This window comes from Strongylocentrotus purpuratus, unplaced genomic scaffold (assembly GCF_000002235.5).
Source record: "Strongylocentrotus purpuratus isolate Spur 01 unplaced genomic scaffold, Spur_5.0 spur5_scaffold_14, whole genome shotgun sequence".
Taxonomy (NCBI): Eukaryota; Metazoa; Echinodermata; class Echinoidea; order Camarodonta; family Strongylocentrotidae; genus Strongylocentrotus; species Strongylocentrotus purpuratus.
Genome location: NW_022145599.1, coordinates 12916226 through 12935058, shown reverse-complemented (window position 1 = coordinate 12935058; position 18833 = coordinate 12916226). Strand labels below are relative to the sequence as shown.

Below are 18833 nucleotides of genomic sequence, written 5' to 3'. Positions count from 1 at the left end.
ATTACAAATACACATTGTCTGTAATTTTCCAAAACTCATAGTATAAAATAATTGAAACAAAAATGCTACATTACCCTTGTTACAAATTACAGTAAAACCTGTCTTAGTGGCCACCTCTCTATATAGGCCACTTGTTCAAAGTTGCCATTATTTTGTCTCCCTCGAGAACAAAATGTGTCTTTTTGTAGAACCCATCTAGAAAGAACACCTGTCTACAATGACCACTCTTCTGTTTCCCTTGGATGGCTTAAATAGACAGGTTCGACTGTATTACAAATACCCTCTGTGTCGTATAATACATTCAACTGATAAATATAATTGTTGATGACTATTATATAGCTCCATATATATTTGAAATAATATATTAATTCTTTGGACCAATTGGGTCCAGTAACATACAAATGTCTTCAAAATATAATTTGATAGATTTATTTGCCCAACACCATTTGGACATGTCTGCTTACAGAGCATCCTTGCTCCTGTACTCACACAACTCTTAGGGAAGCTTTGACCCTTGTTTCAAAAGAAGTTGCGCGTTACTATGGTAACCAGTCTTGTCCAAAGCGGTACTCTCCTCTCAGGTTGCGTGAACGTGTCGGCTGTTACTTTCTCTGATCTTGCATACAGACGCTCATGCTCCTGAAATGGAAGAAAAAAAATTGGGAAAAGGGTAATCATTGACAGGTTCTCACACATACTGCTTTCCCTTCTACTTTCTTAATATTTAGTTTTTCATCTATTTTGATTATTCAAAGGCTTTACATCAATAAGTGTGTACTACATAACCAACCTTTCATAATTGCTCAGTGAAAATGGTCATACTGCATCGTCATAGTGCACCAGCAACAGCTATGGCATCGGTCTGAAGTAGCTTGCAATATGGCAAGCAAAAGCTAACCAAAACAGGCAATTTTTCTATTGATCGTGAAGGAAGAATTAATATAACAAGGGAAACGCTCTTGGGCGGTCTCGCCTGCATTACGCAATTCGATACGATGAAAATTGAGGTTGGAACATTATTTATAGGCAGGGTGGCCCATTGGCAGGTCCAAAAAAATAAAATCCTCTGAATATAATCAGCATTTTGAAGTGAATTTTGACTAAGAATCATGAACAAATAACAAAAATTGATTCATTTATTCTCATATCAAGTTGTGAAAACATAATTCAAGACTACTGATCTAAAATGACCTTTGATCTTGTGACCTGGAATTTGTGTCATATTATTTGTGATACTTGATAACCCTTGGGTACAAGATTCATGGATTAGAACAAACACTTTTGAAAATATGCTAAAAAATTCAAAATCTTGATGTTGATGCAACAAAAAAGTCTTAAAGTTTGTTGACCTAAAATGACCTTTGACCTTAACTTAGTGACCTGAATTCTACTCACATGATTAGGGATACTTGATTACCCCATAGTCCAAGTTTCATTGACTAAGAACTTATACTTTCAAAATTATATCAAAAATTCAAAAACGTAACCTTAGGTTAAGTTTTCGATGATGCCACAACATAGTCTAAGTTTGTTGACCTGAAATGACCTTTGACCTTGATTTTGTGACCTGGAATTCCACTCACATGATTGGGGATACTTGATAACTCTATAGTCCAAGTTTCATTGACTAAGGTCTTATACATTCAAAATTATATAAAAAAATTCAAAAACTTAACCTTAGATTAAGTTTTTGATGTTGACGCCACCGCCGTCACCGGAAAAGCGGTGCCTCGTCTCGCTTTTTTGCTACGCAGGCGAGACAAAAATGTTGAAAATACAAAAGTTCCTAATTATTTCCAGACATTTTATATTTTTACAAAATAATCACATGACCAGAACTTTAAAAGAGGAAAAATATGAAATTTAGAGTTTATTTGACACTCGATGTTTAAGAACAGAATGTTCCTGATTATTCTGGAGTTGGCTTTATTCCACTTATTTGATATTTGCAAGATTTCTGAGGTGAAGCATCACTGTAAGTGGAGGACTTTGATTGCTTACGTTGTGTAACTGCTCCCTGAGTGAGGCATTCTGGGTAACGATGGCAAGTTGAGCCTCGAGATCACGATGGACTGACCTATGACCTGCGAGAGACATAAAGACACAATAAGCATATGCTGACAAACGTATGTAATGCCCTTTTTTTTCATACATATGATTTATCCTTCTTAGGTGAACAAGCTTTAAAGGTATTAAATACAAACTTTTGGGAAATTTTGAACATTGGATGGATAGTAATTCTTTACAATTTTGATATATTTGGATGCCCCTGTGGATGTATTATAAGCACGAGAAAATTAGCCCCTAAAACACTTCTGCTTTCGAGAAATTTAATTATCTAAAATTTACCGGTGCTCAAATTTCAAATATTTCAAATAGCGCCTATATAAGGCCATTCCATGGTAGCTGTGACCATGAAAATCTCAAAATCTGCAGTTCTGATATATAATTTCCAAACAGGAATAGCAAATCGGTCGATTGTAGTCCAGAAACATTGTTTTAAAGCTAAAGTAATATCAGTCATGAGAGGGAGCTATACAACATAAAGAGTTTATTTAAAATTTCATTACTTTAGACTCGATTTCAACCACGACAACAATGGTTGAATATTGAAAAATTGCATATGCTTCTAATATGTTCATTTGACTAAATTCATGACCCCGTACCAAAACTTTGTATTACTTTTGATGTGTCTGGGCTTCTATAAGTGACACTGATATCCTTGCTATAGAATGTTTTATGGGGGATGTTATAAAGTATAGTAATCTTAATAGAATCACCCTAAAATAAAAAATAAAAAATAAATTAGTCAGTATTTGGAACCAGGGCAATCTCAACACCAAAACCTTGCATTGTCCATTAAATTAGCTGGTGCCATACTATAAGCCTTTTTTAATGTAAAAAATTACACATGTAATTGGATCCAGAACACGCATAAGCATCATATCTTTAACATACAGTAATGCTAGACAGATATACCCTGCTTTCCAAAATCATAACGCAGACTTTGTTTCTTTGAAAATCCCATGATGATGACTACTCACCAAAGTTTGGAGATCCAATGAGAGTGAGAGAGGGAAGACTCTCTTCAGGGAGGTAATACCACAACCCTGTGAAAATAAAAGGTGAAACAGAATATTTGTTAAGAAAAGCTGAAGAATAATGTTTGATTATCACCAATTTATCTCTATATATCCGGTATGGACAAAAACATGCTGTATCTCCAAATATTAGCAATTTTTTCTATTTGCATGAGCATCGGCATGTAAATCATTCATAATATTAACAGCTACACTTTGTTGGTAAATTGAATGTTCCAGAAGGTTCATGAGATAGTCAATTTACCCACAAGAATTAGGACATACATGTAAATTTGAATACCTGCAACATAAGCTTATGGATTGGCGACTACTGGCAGCTAAATACAGGTAGTACATTGTACATGCATGCAGTATGCAGTTGTATGCTGGCAAAAATAAACCTTGCAGTGGCTTTCCACAGAGCCCAACCCCACCATACATGTACATGTCTTCTCTTCTCAGATACCAACATGCAATGTTGCTAACAATGGAACATCTGTGCTTTGTTCATGAGGAATGTCAAATTAACATCTGTCATGCATGAAGACCAGTCCCACATTGTACATTTCATCCTGGTCAATTAACATATATTTCAAAGAAATTAGGACATAGACTACATGTACAATAGACCTGATTTGTAATGTATCCCAACTTATGGATGTTTCCCACAAGAACCCTGGATGATGAGCTATTTATTCATAACCTTTGATAGCATCTGGATGGGAGGAACCTACTTTGCATACATTAGCTGTTGCTATGTCAGTTAATCTTCTGACATCCATTCAGAAAGTCAGAAGTATGCATAAATTTAGAGTTTAGATATTTTACATATTTTGGGCAAAGATACTGTATTTCTCTTGGAAATTGGGGGGGGGGGGGGGGGTCTATACAAGCTCTTCATATATCTTGCCTTTGAAATTTGAGGAGGGCATCATTAAAGGTGAAATTCAAAGAAGATCACAAATATTTGAACTAATGTATCACTAGAAACTGATAAGCTAACATATGGCCATCGTACAAGTTTTAGGTCAACTACATATCGGGTGATTTATAAAAAATACAAATACAACCATCTCCATAGCAGCTGGGATCTATGAGAGATTCGCCGGAAAAATAACGATGTTTTAATGACGTCACTATATGGACCAACACTGCCCAAGCAGACGACATCCCATAGACAATGAACATAATTGCACGGCTATCATTTCTCAAAATATAATGAGTTTAGTGTATATAAATGTAATGGCATATCAAACCATTTAAAAGGGGATATGACCTGATTCTGATAACTAAAATCTTTTGCTTGTAAATACACAGGATAGGGGTTAATTAACAATCAAAGAAACCAGACTTTCAAATTGAAAATCCCCCGGAATGATATTAAGGACGGCATTTGTTCCCTCTTGAAACGCCGAACATACCCCCGTGTGTGCAGCTGAATATACAATGGCATCCTTTTTTGTTTACAAGCGACAGATTCCTTTATTTTTGTATCGCTGCATTTTTCATCAAAATAAAGCCATGCGCAGAGTTTAGAGTGAGGCAATAGATTATACATTTAGCCTGACGGTAGTGAAGTAAGAGAAAGAACTTGAGAGAAGATGAAAACACAGGTACTAAAAAATGTGTGAGATGTCATGGGACATCGTCTGCTTGTGCAAGTCATGTCCATACTGTGATCTCACACATCTCAGCAGCGTTCGGAGAGTTCTTCAGGTGCTATGCCAGGGCTAAATTTAAGCGTTTTGTAATTTATAATAATCATTACTTCGATTGTTTCCAAGCATTGAATTTTGATAACCTTGTCGAATCAAAGTTTCAACTTTGCAATAATGAAAATAAAGTTAGTTTTTAAAATCAATGAATATCTACTTTAACAGTGTAAACTTCCATACTGTCAATTGACAATTGCTCTGCAGTAAATATCATATGTATGCTATTTTTATTTGTAACTTCAATCCTGAAACAAATAGTATGCCTTACCTTAATCCTAACCCTTAACTTTACTAAATATTGCCAGAACAAATGTCTGAACACCATTATTGCCCAGAGAGCACATGCCCAAGCACGGATCAATCACTTGCAAATCGCAAAAGGCAAGGAAAGCAATATGACCTACCTTTGACATGGAATGTCCATGCAACTCTGTAGAACTCATAGAGCGTTATCCTGCGCTGCTGTCGACCTTGGTGTATCGCCCTGAAGAACTCGCGTGCAATGAAGGTATAGGAGTGGGGGATGTATCCTGATATTCCACGGGAGCCATAGAATCCATTCACCTGCAAATAGCAAAAGAAGGGCATAATCTCAATTTATATCTTAATACAGTTCACATAAGTCACAATACACTTCAACAGTTACAGTAAAGGTGCATAAAATACAAGATAGGAATTAGAAGGTTCCTGTCAACTTTGTAAGGGCTTTCTTTTTAGTGAAAAATACGTCACTTTGAGAATTAAAAATGTTACACTGAGGTTGGTTACTGATGTCAACTTTAACACCATACCCCAACTAATTCATAAGAAAAGATAAAACTATTTTTTCATTAATAACCTGTTTTCCTCTCTCTCTCCCTCTCTGTTTCTCTTTTTTTTGGGGGGGAGGGGGGATGCTAGATTCGGTAAGATTCTTATCACTTATTTTTGAGACAAAAATATTAATGGTCACTCGTTCAACTGAAGCATATCAAATGCTGTGATTTCATGTCAAAAGAAGAACACACAATTGTGCAAACATTGCATCATCATGAATATTCATAATAGAACACACACTTGTGCAAACATTGCATAATCATGAGTGTACCTACCTGGGAGAAGCCATCAGCATTTCAAAGGTAGCATTCGACTGCAAGATGGTGTCCATGTACTCTGAGGTAAGGTTGAAGTACCCTGATGCCAAGTAGCACACTGCTTCTGGATCCCCTTCACCTAGCAGCTGCCTGGTGACCTCCTGGTCTACCGTGATACCCAGAGGACCCATCTGAACCAAGGGATAGATCACCGTGTCAGCCTCCTTGATGTCTTTGGTGCAATCCTCAAGGCTTTTTGTTCCCTGAGATGCCGTTGCTTTAGTGTCATCCAACGTTCTTTGTCTGCTATTTCCTACAAACGGATGGGCATCCTGTCCCCTGACATGTATGGCGTCCTCATCCTGCAACTGAACCTTGACCTGATCCACAGTTTCCTCCACAGAGTTATGATCAGTTCTACCCTGTCTCAAATCACCATGACAACCGTCTCCCTGAGATTCTACTGACCCATCTGTTACGTCTCCTTCATTGCACTTACTAGTTCTTTCATTTGCAGAAGCATCAAATACATAATGCACACCTCCCGACTCTTGTGCGACTAAAACACTACCTAAGGAAGATTGCACTGTTTTGTGATCTGTGGTTGCGTGCCCTAGCTTGCTTTGGTCAGTTCTACATTCTCGTTGATTGTTCATTGCGCAATCGCTTTTACTGCTACCTGTGACTGTCCTCTGCCACTTTTTCAATGAACCTAAGCTATGGTCATGCTCATGGGATTCTAAAACATTCTGTATTTTGTTGAATGCTCTCAACTTGAACTCCTCCAGGTCTCCTGAAATACAAAATTAAGTGAAACAAATAAATCAAGATTTAATGAGATCATATTAAAAGTTTACCTTTCTGAAGAAAAAGCATCAATTATACAAAACAATATAGAGTCCTAAACTCCTCACAGAACACTGACAACATTTGACAAAATTACATGCAACCTGGTCGCTATAAAATAATAAATTTGTTATAACATTCTGATCAAATGCTATTTGGAGATTATATTTCCGCTAAAGGTACATACCTTTTTACTAAAATTTACTATGTTTCATTAACTGGCAAACAGAATCGTGAATGGATAGTTTGGTACCTAAAATCACTACTATCATCGCTCATCAAAAGTTTGATCAATTTAAAAAAAATTGGAATGTGCAATTCCAGTACATTGGTGAAGACTCAAGAAGAAGAATCAAGCACTCTATGAAAATAAGACAGAAAATATCCCACCTTCAAATGGATGAATACTGTCTGCTGAATGGAGAGTTAGGGAATTGTCCGGATGGAGTTGGAAAGACAGAGAGCTGACCGCAAGAACCAGCTCGTTGAAAAAGTTGACCAACTCTGGACAGTTCTTGATGAGGATGTACCGGTCTTGCCTGTTAGTGAAGTACATCTCACTTAAATTGGCCCTGCAAGAAGAAAAAACATTGACATGACAGCGATTCAGCATAATTGCAGTGTATTATTGAATTTTTAGTTTCTTCTAATTTTATAAAAGTCTGATGAAGGAATGTAAATTGCTTCTAATCACCACTGAAAACTAAATGTGAATCAAGTATGTGTTTACTAATAAAAAAAGAAATCTTTAAAATAAAAAAAGTTACTGCATCCTTTCTTTATTTCTAACCATCAAGAACAAAATGCAATTTTTATGTATAATTGTCTTTCGTTACATGCACCAACAAGTATTTGTCGTACATGAGTAACTATTAAAGTTGAATTCTTCTGCGTTACCCAAGTATCCTTGCAGAAAATAGAAATTTTAGAATTCATTTACTCTTTCCCCTGTTCTTTTCCTGCTATTTACATTTGCCACATTTTTGCTACATTTGCCACTCTTCACCCGGTAGGATGCAAAAGTTAATGTGGTAAGATGAGCAAGTATCCGCTTGTAAAAATGACACCTGGCTGGAATGCTCCTGAGGCAGTGGAGAATGTGCATTCATTGTGTGCGGGTAAGCCTGAATCCGATGTACAATAATATATATCTAAGAAGTGCTTTGAGAGGGCCTGCGGTCCTGAAATGCGCTATTTAAGAACTATTATTATTATTATTGTTATTGCTTCTCACCCTGACATCAGCAGAGTGTCATCAAAGGTGTACACTTTGAGATGTGAAAGACCGATGGCTTCGTTGAATCTCTCTGGGATGAGGGCCTTCTTTGCACCCCTCAGCTCCGGGGTGTGGTAGAGTGATACAGTCACTTGATCCCGAAAGTCCTTCAAGAGCGGCTGCAGCATGGTGCGGGAATTCTTCACTCCTCGTGATCCCCGTACGCAGTCCAGTAGGACATGAATGCTCAATTCCTCCCCTTCGCTCTCGGCTCTCTCGCAAGCATCATGTATGGATTTCACCTGCAAGATGAGTGGAAATTCAGTTGAATCGTGTCTGTTATCTCACTGACTCTTATTCCTACTTGAATTACATGGAAAATCAATTAAGTGAGTAATAATAAACTTGCTAACTATATGTGACCCACTAAATCAAAGCTACATATAGGCACTTGTCGCTGAATGTTACCTCCTATAAACAGTGCAAATATGTGAAAAACAAACTCAAAGTCATATGAGATGTTGTTAGCATTGGAAAGGACATTCTGATACAGCAAATATATTTTCAAATTTTCAATACGAAATTGGTCAAAAATGTAAAAAAGACATACTATTACATTCACTCTCGTAGTAAAGTATCTCACTTGTTTTAATCTACTTCAATACATTTGTAGGCAATAAATTAAATGCTGTAATTAATTGCTTTATCAATAATCTAGAGCATTCTAAAATTGATGATCAACTGAAATCAGTTAAAACAGAAGGACAAAATCTTGACTTTACTTAGAGCAACCTGTCAGTAAAATATAATAAAGGATGTTTCTTACCAGCTCTTCTTCCATTGGCCCATCACCGAGGTAGAGAGAAGCTAGGACTATGCTCTTCTTTGACAAACCGATATTATCCTAAGATGAGGAAAACAGAGAATCTTCACAGATGAACAAAGTAGACAATTGTTACATAAATCTTTTTTATATAAGTTTTTATACATATGCACAGTATGAGCACCGGTATGCATTTGTCCAACCATAAGCAATAGACCGGGGGCCCATTTCTTGAAACCATCATGACTACAAGATCGACGACATCTCGACACTGTCGCTCAATTTGTCAGCTAAGATATGTTGCACCAAGGTATTGTTTTGTTGTGAATTAATTACTGATACAGAATTGACACCCTTGATCGTCATAAAACAGGCAATTCTAATCACTGAAATATTTTGAAAAAGATCATTGAAAGAGGTATCATAAAACTCATTTCATGTATGTTTTACATTCTTCAACTTTGCAATCAGCAAATTACAGTCCGGTACAAGTTCAAAAAATTTTCTTATCAAACTCAAAAGTTTTTTATTTTTCAACACTTCTTACATCTACAGAAATGTATGGACAAAAACATCCAGACTTTTTCTTCTTCCTTGCTATTTAGGTAGAGGCCACCATCTGGTGGTGCTTTGCAAGTGTCTCAAATCAAAGGCCTTAAAAGGAGGAATATGTAAAAGCTTCACTTCAAAGATCTGGGACCTGTTTCACAAAGCCTTTTTTCAATGACAAATGACAAAAATCAGTGACAAATCTGCTAACTACCAATCAGAAGCAAGTTTTTTAGTAGCTTATAACAAAAAAACTGTCATTTGTGACTGGTGACAAGTTTTGTGAAACACCCCCAGATTGAGACGAACCTTGATTGCATTGTAGAACTCTGATGGTTCCTGAAGGACAGTTATCTGCTCTCCACTGACTCTGAATTCAGGAGCTCTCAGCTTCAGCCACTGGAAGGGCAGACGTTCGGTCCCATCTGCTGCTGACGGTCTGGTCGGTCTCATCTTGAAGCTGGAATATGCCACTCCAATCACAAAATGTTTTTTCGCCAGTGAATGTCTGACTTTCACCAAACCCCTCATCTGCTTGATGAACAAACAATGCATGGTGCTATTTTCCTTGTATCAGTCAGTAAATCTAATTCAGATAGAAAAGAAAATACAATAATCTCATGATATTCCAAAATTTACCTTTGAAAAGAAAAGCATTAATTCCAGAGCAATTTATCTCAAGATCATGACTTTCTTAAAGTAAATGAGATTAAGATTTAACATGTTACCTGTAGATATTCTGTTTGGTCATTTCATACAGAATTAAATGTAAATTATATGATATACAAAATTGAGTAAATTTGCACTTCATAACAAAATTCTGAGTGAGTATTTAAATTCATTGACACTCACACTATTGCTCTAAAAGTGATTATCCTGCATTTTTCTTGAAAAACAAAATGGATAAAAAGCAGTTTCAGGCATGCATGCAGCATAAATTTTCAGCTCAGCCTTGACCTTGGGCTTTATAGTAACTGGCTTTCTCTCTCTCTCTCCATGTCTCAGCTTTAGTAATAATAGCTAGTACTAGTAGATTAGTGTAAAATGGCATGTGCGCAAGGGAGTTCCCTAAATTCAGCGATCTCTGTGCGTTTGTATACTAAACTAATCACTATTAAATACACTCATTATAAAGTATTAAATTGGCATCTCCCTTCATTTTGAAAAAAAACATCATAAAATTAGAAAATGGCAGAACATAGCTGAATACGGTCAGCCCAAAGTTTGATACTGCAGGTTTTACAAAATATTGCGTGAATGTACTGCAGTATGGCGGTGTGATCTAAGTTTGCGCATGACCAAAGTTCGCTTTCACAAAAAAATCGGTAAGATTTCGAAAATCTGATATCACCAATGGAAAAGAGGATCATAAAATTACCCAGAAACAAAATTTTCTTTAGAATTGGGTGCGAAATTGTAAAAATTTAGACAAAAGATCAGCAAATTTTGCAGTTATTTGCGTCCGTTCTAAAAAATATCAATTTACCGATAAGGGTCTGGAAATCTTCATTTTGAGAGCAGAAATCCTCAAATTGTAAGTAAAGAGTGGTACCAACTGATTGTACGATATCTTGCCTTGCAAATTATGATAGGTCTATTACCTTATTTTTGATGGATCACATTTTTTGATAAATCAACTGTAAACCACCATGCGTGAAGTTAGGTCTCTTTGCTTTTATGACTTTTTTAGATGCTGCGCGCACACACGATCGGACATCAAATTTTTAGATCGCGATATCTCTGAAATCCTTCGACAGTAAATTTTCTAGTTGGAACTAATCTGTAGACTAGAGTAAAGGACCCGGTTTTCGGCCACTTAAGACAAAATCCTATTTTTTGGCAGGTATCCCACGTCGGAGCTCCCGGGTGCTCGCCTGGCCGAAGACAGGCACAGCGGTGATCGGAAGTTAGAATCTGAATTAGACAGACATATTGTGTGTGCGTGGGGGGGTCCGGCTGCATTGATTTAATACATGCGATGAGATACTTTTGAGCTTGCGACCAACACAAAATCGGGCTCTAAATCTGAAAAATACTTGAAATAAAGCTCATTTTATGGTACCCATATTTCTTACATACACGCGTAAGAAACTCGATTTTTCAGATTTGGGTAGAGGGACCGCCGATTACATCGCTAAAATGTGATATTTTAGGATATATTTTCCATCGCAAATGTGGTTCTTCAGTGACTCTGGCATGGTATGGTATGTGTGGGATATGTGATATGCTATTATGCGATGTATTTTAAAGGGATTTTACCATGCATCCAATGGATCGGCCGAAAACTGGAGCTGTCCGATTACCGGCTCCTTTACTCTAGTCTAGTAAAAAACTTTGCCGTCCATTTGGTAATAATTGAAATAAATAAATTTGTGTAGAATATGAGAAATCATAGATCGAATATCACATTTTGTAATAGATCTATGTTCTAAAATGTCCGCGAACTTTGGTCGCCCATTCATACAGTAGTGCCCACCAAAACGCAACCATACATAAATTAGAGTGCATGGGACACATGCAGTTTCACTACCCAGTTTCATAGCTTAGGACTAGAGCTGATGGCTGAAACTCCCTGAAAGACATCTAATAAAACAGTTACATTGAGATAAATAAATAGTCTTTGATACCACAATGTGATATAAATACGTACAGAATCATCTGTTGATCATGAGATGAGAAAGCTGGAAAACTCCACAGATCGCATGAATCGAATCTTGGGAATAAATCATGAATATTCATGTATTACATCATAAATGCAGGGAGCTAGCCGAGAGAGAGAGGGAGAGAGAGAGAGAGAGGTTTTTTTTTTTGTTATCGGGGGGGGGGGGGGCATCGCCCTACAGCCTATAGGATGGTAGTAGGAGCCTAGGAGGCAGGGTGGTAGTACAGGTAGGGCGGTAGTAGGAGATATGGTGGTGGCAGAGTTATGATGCCAATTAAAAAAGATTCAAAGTGTGTTCTGAGGTCATATTTATTGCAATTTTGGAAATTTTTTAGGGAATGCGTGAGACAAGTTAGAATGGGGCGGGGAACTAGGCGCGTACACAGGGGGGGGGGGGTGTTTGGGGGTTAAACCCCCCCTTTGGTATTTTTATGTGTGTAACCCCCCCCCCCCCCTACCATATCACCACTCCCTAACCCCCCCCCCCCCCCCCCCCCCCCTTTGGATTTTTTTTTTTTTTTTTTTTTAATTATTAAAAAAATTTTTTTTCCCATGACTGACCTAAAAAGGTGACCTTACCCCCCCCCCCCTAACGGAGCCAAATGTCAAATTTTCAAATTTTGAGACCAAAAAAAAAAAAAAAAAAAGTTTCCTCTTACCGGGTCTTGCCCCCCCCCCCCTTCCACAAAAGAGAGAGAGAGAGAGAGAGAGAGAGGGGGAGAGGGAGGGAGAGAAGGAAAGAAGGGAAAGGGAAAGAGGTGAGAAAGGAAAAGAAAGAAGAGGAAGAAGAAAAGAAAAGGGTGAAGAAGGAGATCGGGGGGGGCCGGGGGTGCGAAAGGGCCTTGCCTCCCAGGCTGTTGCCTCCCCCGCCCCCGCTAAAAAAAAGAGAGAGAAGGAAGGAAAAGGAAAAAAGGAGAGCTAAAAGGGACCAAAAAAGAGGAAGAAGAAAAAAAAGGGTGAAAAGAATTTCGATGCGGTGTTCGAGTACAATTCTGTGAGATGATGATATACTTTCTCGTAGCTTGATGTGACGAGGTGTCTCTATCCAGATATCTGTTGATAGTATTATAGAATATAGAAGCCTGAAATGACCTTCTGCTCGTAACCGACAAGTCACCGCATTGAAATTAAATTGCAAATAGTGTTCAACAACACGATGGTGGATGAAACTTTCTAATATTCGAAGATATATGACCTTCAGACCATATTATTTCATTATTTTTTATTCAATCAATCAACGTCAAGAATTGATTTATCATCGCTCTTCAATTTATTATTTCACCTTTTAATGTACTTTCATTCTTATGAATCACGAAAGAACACTGAATTGGATTCTTTAATGTTTGTTTTGATTAATTTCCTCCCCTTTTCTTCTCCCTGTTTAATACTGATAAAATTTCAATTTTTCTTAATCAAGGCAAAATATTATTTTCATATTTTCTTTATGCAAGACAGGAAGAGAGAGAGAGAGAGAGAGAATATGTTAAGTGAGAATTATCGAGTACAACTATGGATTGCATCATTTTCAATATTATTCAATTCGCTGAAAATATTCAGAATATGAATATGATAAATCCTCATAATACACCAACGCTGTTCAACGCATCCAACGCTCCAACCATAGCACATACGCCAATGCCCCATATTTCTCAATATGAAAAGATTTTTAAATGAAATTTGAAGAAAAATCAAATTTACAATGCACTGACAGGCATCAGTTGAAATCATGAATTCTCTGTGACTGGCTTAGCACTAGTTTCTGAGGGACCAGTCACTAAAGAGGAAATAAAGGGAAGGAAAATTGAGAAAGAAGTAAATAAAAGAAGGGGGATATCAGTTGCAATTTTCCCGCCAACAACTTCCGGATCGGGATGGGGGTGGGGCAAAAGGCCTTTGCCTCCCCCGGGAAAATGAAAAAAGGAGAGCTAAAGGGACCAAAAGAGAGGAAGAAGAAAAAAAGGGTGAAAAGAAGGGGAGATAGAAAACCTAAAAGAGAGAGAGAAGGAAGGGAAAGGAAAGGGAAAGAGGAGAGAAAGGGAAAGAAAAAAAAGAGAAAGAAAAAACGTAGGGGAGATCAGTTGCCAACAAAGTGTAAATCAGGGGGGGGGGGGCACTGGCGTACTGATTGGGGAGGGGGCTCGGGGGAAGTAAAATTCAAACGTGGTTTATTTCTAATTCCATAACGGTGGTTTACACATAATGCTGAAATGACATAATTTTCCGAGATTTTTTAGTAAATTATACTTTTTTATGCGTTTGTTGTAAAATGACACATTCCTAAATTTACAGCCAGGCAAGAAATATGCTTCTTGAGATGCCTAGTGGCCTACACGTCAGGGCCCGCGGAACGGCGGGGATCGGGAGCCTTGAGGCCCCCCCCCTCCACTTTAAAAAAAAATAATATATAAAGAGAAATGAAAAGAAAGAAAAAATAGTTAACTGCCAGTGTCACAACAAAATATGGTATTAACCGTAATTAAACGCCTAAAATCCCTGAGCTTCCGGGGCTCTGACCCTGGACCCAACTGAGGGCCCTAAGTCGGGCCCCTTGATACTCAGCTGACCGTAATTTAGTGCCTAAAACCCTTGAGCCGAGTCGAGAACGGTACAGCGAATCGTCTTCTTTCTTTAATAATTTTAATGAAACGTCAAAGCTTTCGCGCTTCGCGCGGGAGGGGGGGGGGGGGGGGGGTGGACCGAATTCAGACAAGAATTAAGAATCGAGAATGGTACAACGAATCGTCTTCTTTCTCTAATACTTTAATGAAACGTCAAAGCTTCCGCGCTTCGTGCAAGAGGGGGACGGGGGCTGGCTTCAGACAAGGATTAAGAGTCGAGAACGGTACAACGAATCGTCTTCTTTCTCTAATGATTTAATGAAACGTCAAAGCTTCGCGCGGACGGGGGGGGGGGGGGGGGGGGGGGATACAATGAATTCAGACGAGTACTATATTATTTTCGAGAACGGTACAACGAAACGTCTTATTTCTCTAATATTTCAATGGAACGTCAAAACTTCCGCATATCGCGCTCGAGGGGGAAACTGAATTCAGACGAAGTTTATGAGTCGAGAACGGGCAACGAATCGCCTTCTTTCTTTAATGATTTAATGAAGCGTCAAAGCTTCGGCGCTTTGCGGAGGAGGGAGTGGGAAAATCGCCCCTCCCTGCACCCCCCCAATTACGTCAATGCTGGTTACCATTACGTACCAATATTTGGCTCGCATAATTTCAAATTCCCCCCCCCCCCCCTAAGAAATCCTGGATCCGCGCCTGCCCGTGATGACATTCTCTCCATTTCTTCCCGTTCTGCACATAATGTCGTCCTCATTATTTGGAGCAACCTTATTTACATTCTTTCTTTACTTTTAGTCTTTACCGTATCCTTCCAAAACAAGGGGCCGATCTAGCTTTTTGCTAAGGGTACGGGGGGGGGGGGGGTAAACCAAATACGATGTGGAGCATCGTCCACGAGCCGCAAAGCGGCGAGGCGATTTTTGGTGCTATATTTTGAACCCCCGTTAGTGATGTTTGCCTGGCATCTACTGAAATCTACTACTATTGTGTAGGTCTGGACACATGATAGCATTTTTCTATGCACATCACATTTTCACTTGGCAGCCCAAGGGGGATCGGGGGATTAAACCCCCTAAACCGCCTAGATCCACCCCTGCAACATCTTTGCTGATCTTCTTCTCAATATTGATTTATTGGTCGAGTTACATTATTTGCCTGTCTTTTAGAACAACCAGATTTCAGAGGATTCACACTTTTCACAACGAAAAACTTCTCCATGTTTCAGTCCTTGCGCGATCGTCTCCAGCTCCAGCAGATATTGGGCGTCAGCGTGCCCCGGCCCCCCCACTCAGGTTTCAAAATGACCGCATGCGTGTTGCCAAAATGTCCTTTTCGTAACAAAAGAAAAAGTCGAGCCGTATTGACTTTACACACCGGACTTTTGCTGAAAAGGGGGGGGATGCTGAAAAAGGCTCGTATACAAAAGAAAAAAGGTCGAGCCGTATTGACTTTACACACCGGACTTTTGCTGAAAAGGGGGGGTCGGTTGGAACACGCATATGCGTACCCTAAATAACACTGAGTGGGGGGGCCGGGCAGCGTGCACACCGGTACGTACTACAAGCGCAGTATATGACGGCCGCATTAGCTGTGCACTGCGAGCTTCCGTTGTTTGTATCGGTAATACTCATAGAGATGGGAGAGAAAGCGCCATCTAAGTTCCATTTCATTGGTTTAAGGTATGAAAATTGATACTCAATATTGTGTTAAAGTTATATAAGAAAAGATAATCTTTTTTTATAATTCCACGGGGGTGATTTTTTATTTTGCAATCGCCCCCGTGGGCAACCTGACGGGGGCGATTATGGAGCTCACGAGGGCGAATCGCCATCGCCCCCGTGTATTTTGAGCGCTGCTAAGACGGCTCCTGAATGCTCATCTGACCGTAGTTAAATATTAAAACCTCTGAGCTTCTGGGGGCTCTACCCCCCTTGGAACACGTCGATTGCCTTACAGAGGGCCCCCTTGATGCTCATCTTACCGTAATTAAATACCTAAAACCCCTGAGCTTCCGGGGGCTCAGCCCCTTGACCCCCTGCCGAGGCTCATGCCCTGGACCCCACGCAAATTTACGCTCTACCTGATCGATAATATTCCACTTTGAAAAACGTTCCGCGGGACCTGCATGTAACGTGTAAGACTGGTGGTGATGCAGATTTTTCGTCTGCCCCCCCCCCCCCCTTCCGAACTTTTTTTCTCATTACGTCACTGCCCCTGGAATGTTTGCCCCCTGGAATGTTTGCCCCCCAGTCCCAACTGCTTCCGGCTTCCTGAATTCAAGTTTTATTTGGACACTTTCCATATTTGATTAACATGATGTATGGGCATGTGAGCTATGATTGGAGCGTTTGGTGATGTTAAAATCGTTGGTGTTTTATGTGGATTTATCATATTCAGATTCTGAATATTGGCAGAAAATTGAATCATATTGACAAGGATGCAATTCATAGATGTACACGAGAATTGTCAGCTTATAATTCTCCCCCTCTCTCTCTCTCTTGCATAAAGAAAATATGAATATAATCTTGGGCTTTGATTAAGACAAATTGAACAATATATCAGTATTTAACAGGGAGAGATCCTCCTTCGTGATGGATACGAATGCAGGTATGTTAAAATGTGAAATAGTTCATTTGTATAGAGCGATGACAAATTAATTGTTTGACGTTGATTGATTCGTTCAATTTTATATCGAATGGGGTGTAGCAGGCTTCGGTATCTACTCTATCTATCAAACAATACAAATTCTACACAGACAAAAAAATTAAATAAAATATAGATGCCAGAATGATGACAATCCCAATGATTGAATAGTTTGAATAAGTATGAATAAAAAAATAATCAAACAATGTGTTCTGAGGTCATATTTATTGCAATTTTAGTCAGTTTTATCCACCAGCATATTGTTGAACAATATGAGCAATTTAAAAATGTGTGTGTGAATCTGTGAAGGACAAGGTATATATATTTTTTGTTTTTAGTGGGGGGGGGGGGGGTAAGGGATTGTGTGTGACAAGCTAGAATGGGGTGGGGGATCTCTCGTCTCATCCTTTTTTTTCCCTTCAATTGCACTTCTGTTACGATCTATAGGTTCTTTTCTTTTTTAACGACTACATGATTGCATAATCTGTTTTTTCTAACAATAACAAAAGGTATCTACTCAAAAGGTATCACTACTTGTTGTTTGAATCAATTGTTGAGACTATTTTATCATCACCTCATATTGCCAACAAGATGTGCTTTATAATGGGCGACTTTCATGCCAACTTGTTATCGTGTGACTCAAATTCTCAATATTTGGATTTCTTAAATTTGCTTTCATTCCATTCCTTTCTTCCCCAAATCACCAAACCAACACGAATATCAGATAATAGTGACATTTTGATTGATAATATTTGTACAAAATGTGTATCTTCTGATATTGAACCTGGTATAGTGCTTTCCGACTTGAGTGATCACTTCCCAGTGTTTGCTTTCATTCCCAATTTTCATTCAAAGTGTAATTCCAGTAAGCAGGTGACGGGTTTTCGTAATTTGTCCCATGTGAACATCGAACGATTTTGACAGTCTTATCTCTACTGATTGGTCTGAAATATATAATTGTCAAAATGTAAGCGATTGTTATAATAGGTTCCTTGAAATTTTCGATGATTTATACAACCTGTATATTCCGATCTGTATTCCATTGCGTTCTAATTACAAAAACAGTGCCCAGACTGCCCGGGGTCACTAATTCTCTTTTGAAGTGTATTAACCGTAAACACAAATTATTATATAGGTATAAAGCAAACGAAAAACTAAACTTATTTAAAAATTACATTAAAATACGTGGAAGATTAATGTCCTGAAAAGTGAAAACTAAGACTATACACATTGAGAGTGTGATCGATGATGGTGTGAAGATTCAAGACTCTCGTGATTTAGCTGAATCTTTTAATTAAAAAGAAAGTTCAAATAGGGCCAAAGCTAGCTGAGAAAATACCCACATCTGGTAGACCCTTTCATTCATTTCTCACAAACTCCAGCCAAAGTTCGTTATTTTTAACTCCAACAGACTGTTTTGAATTAATTAATATTTTCAATAATTTTAAGAATAAAAAAAAAGGCAGGTGCTGATTGCATTACTAATTTTCTATAAAAAAAGTAATCTGTGTGATTGCCCATCCCCTTTCTCTTCACTAAATGGTATTGTACCTCAAAAATGAAATTGCTAAGGTGGTTCCTATATTCAAATTTGGTAGTCAAGATGACTTAGGTAATTATCGCCCTATTTCCAAATCATTTATAATCTTA

General features: G+C 38.4%; 1 protein-coding gene across 1 annotated transcript; it reads right to left on the bottom strand.

Annotated features, from left to right (window-relative positions):
* Positions 1-365: 365 nt before the first annotated feature.
* Positions 366-12047, bottom strand: LOC581340 (CDP-diacylglycerol--glycerol-3-phosphate 3-phosphatidyltransferase, mitochondrial). The gene is made up of 10 exons (XM_030984225.1): positions 11953-12047; positions 9612-9888; positions 8757-8834; positions 7949-8232; positions 7105-7286; positions 5889-6661; positions 5200-5362; positions 3045-3110; positions 2002-2084; positions 366-639 (listed from the first exon to the last, which is right to left on the bottom strand). The coding sequence occupies exons 2-10, from the start codon at positions 9855-9857 to the stop codon at positions 520-522; spliced, it is 1995 nt and encodes a 664-aa protein (XP_030840085.1). The 5' UTR covers positions 9858-9888; positions 11953-12047; the 3' UTR covers positions 366-519.
* Between the last annotated feature and the right edge of the window lie 6786 nt (positions 12048-18833).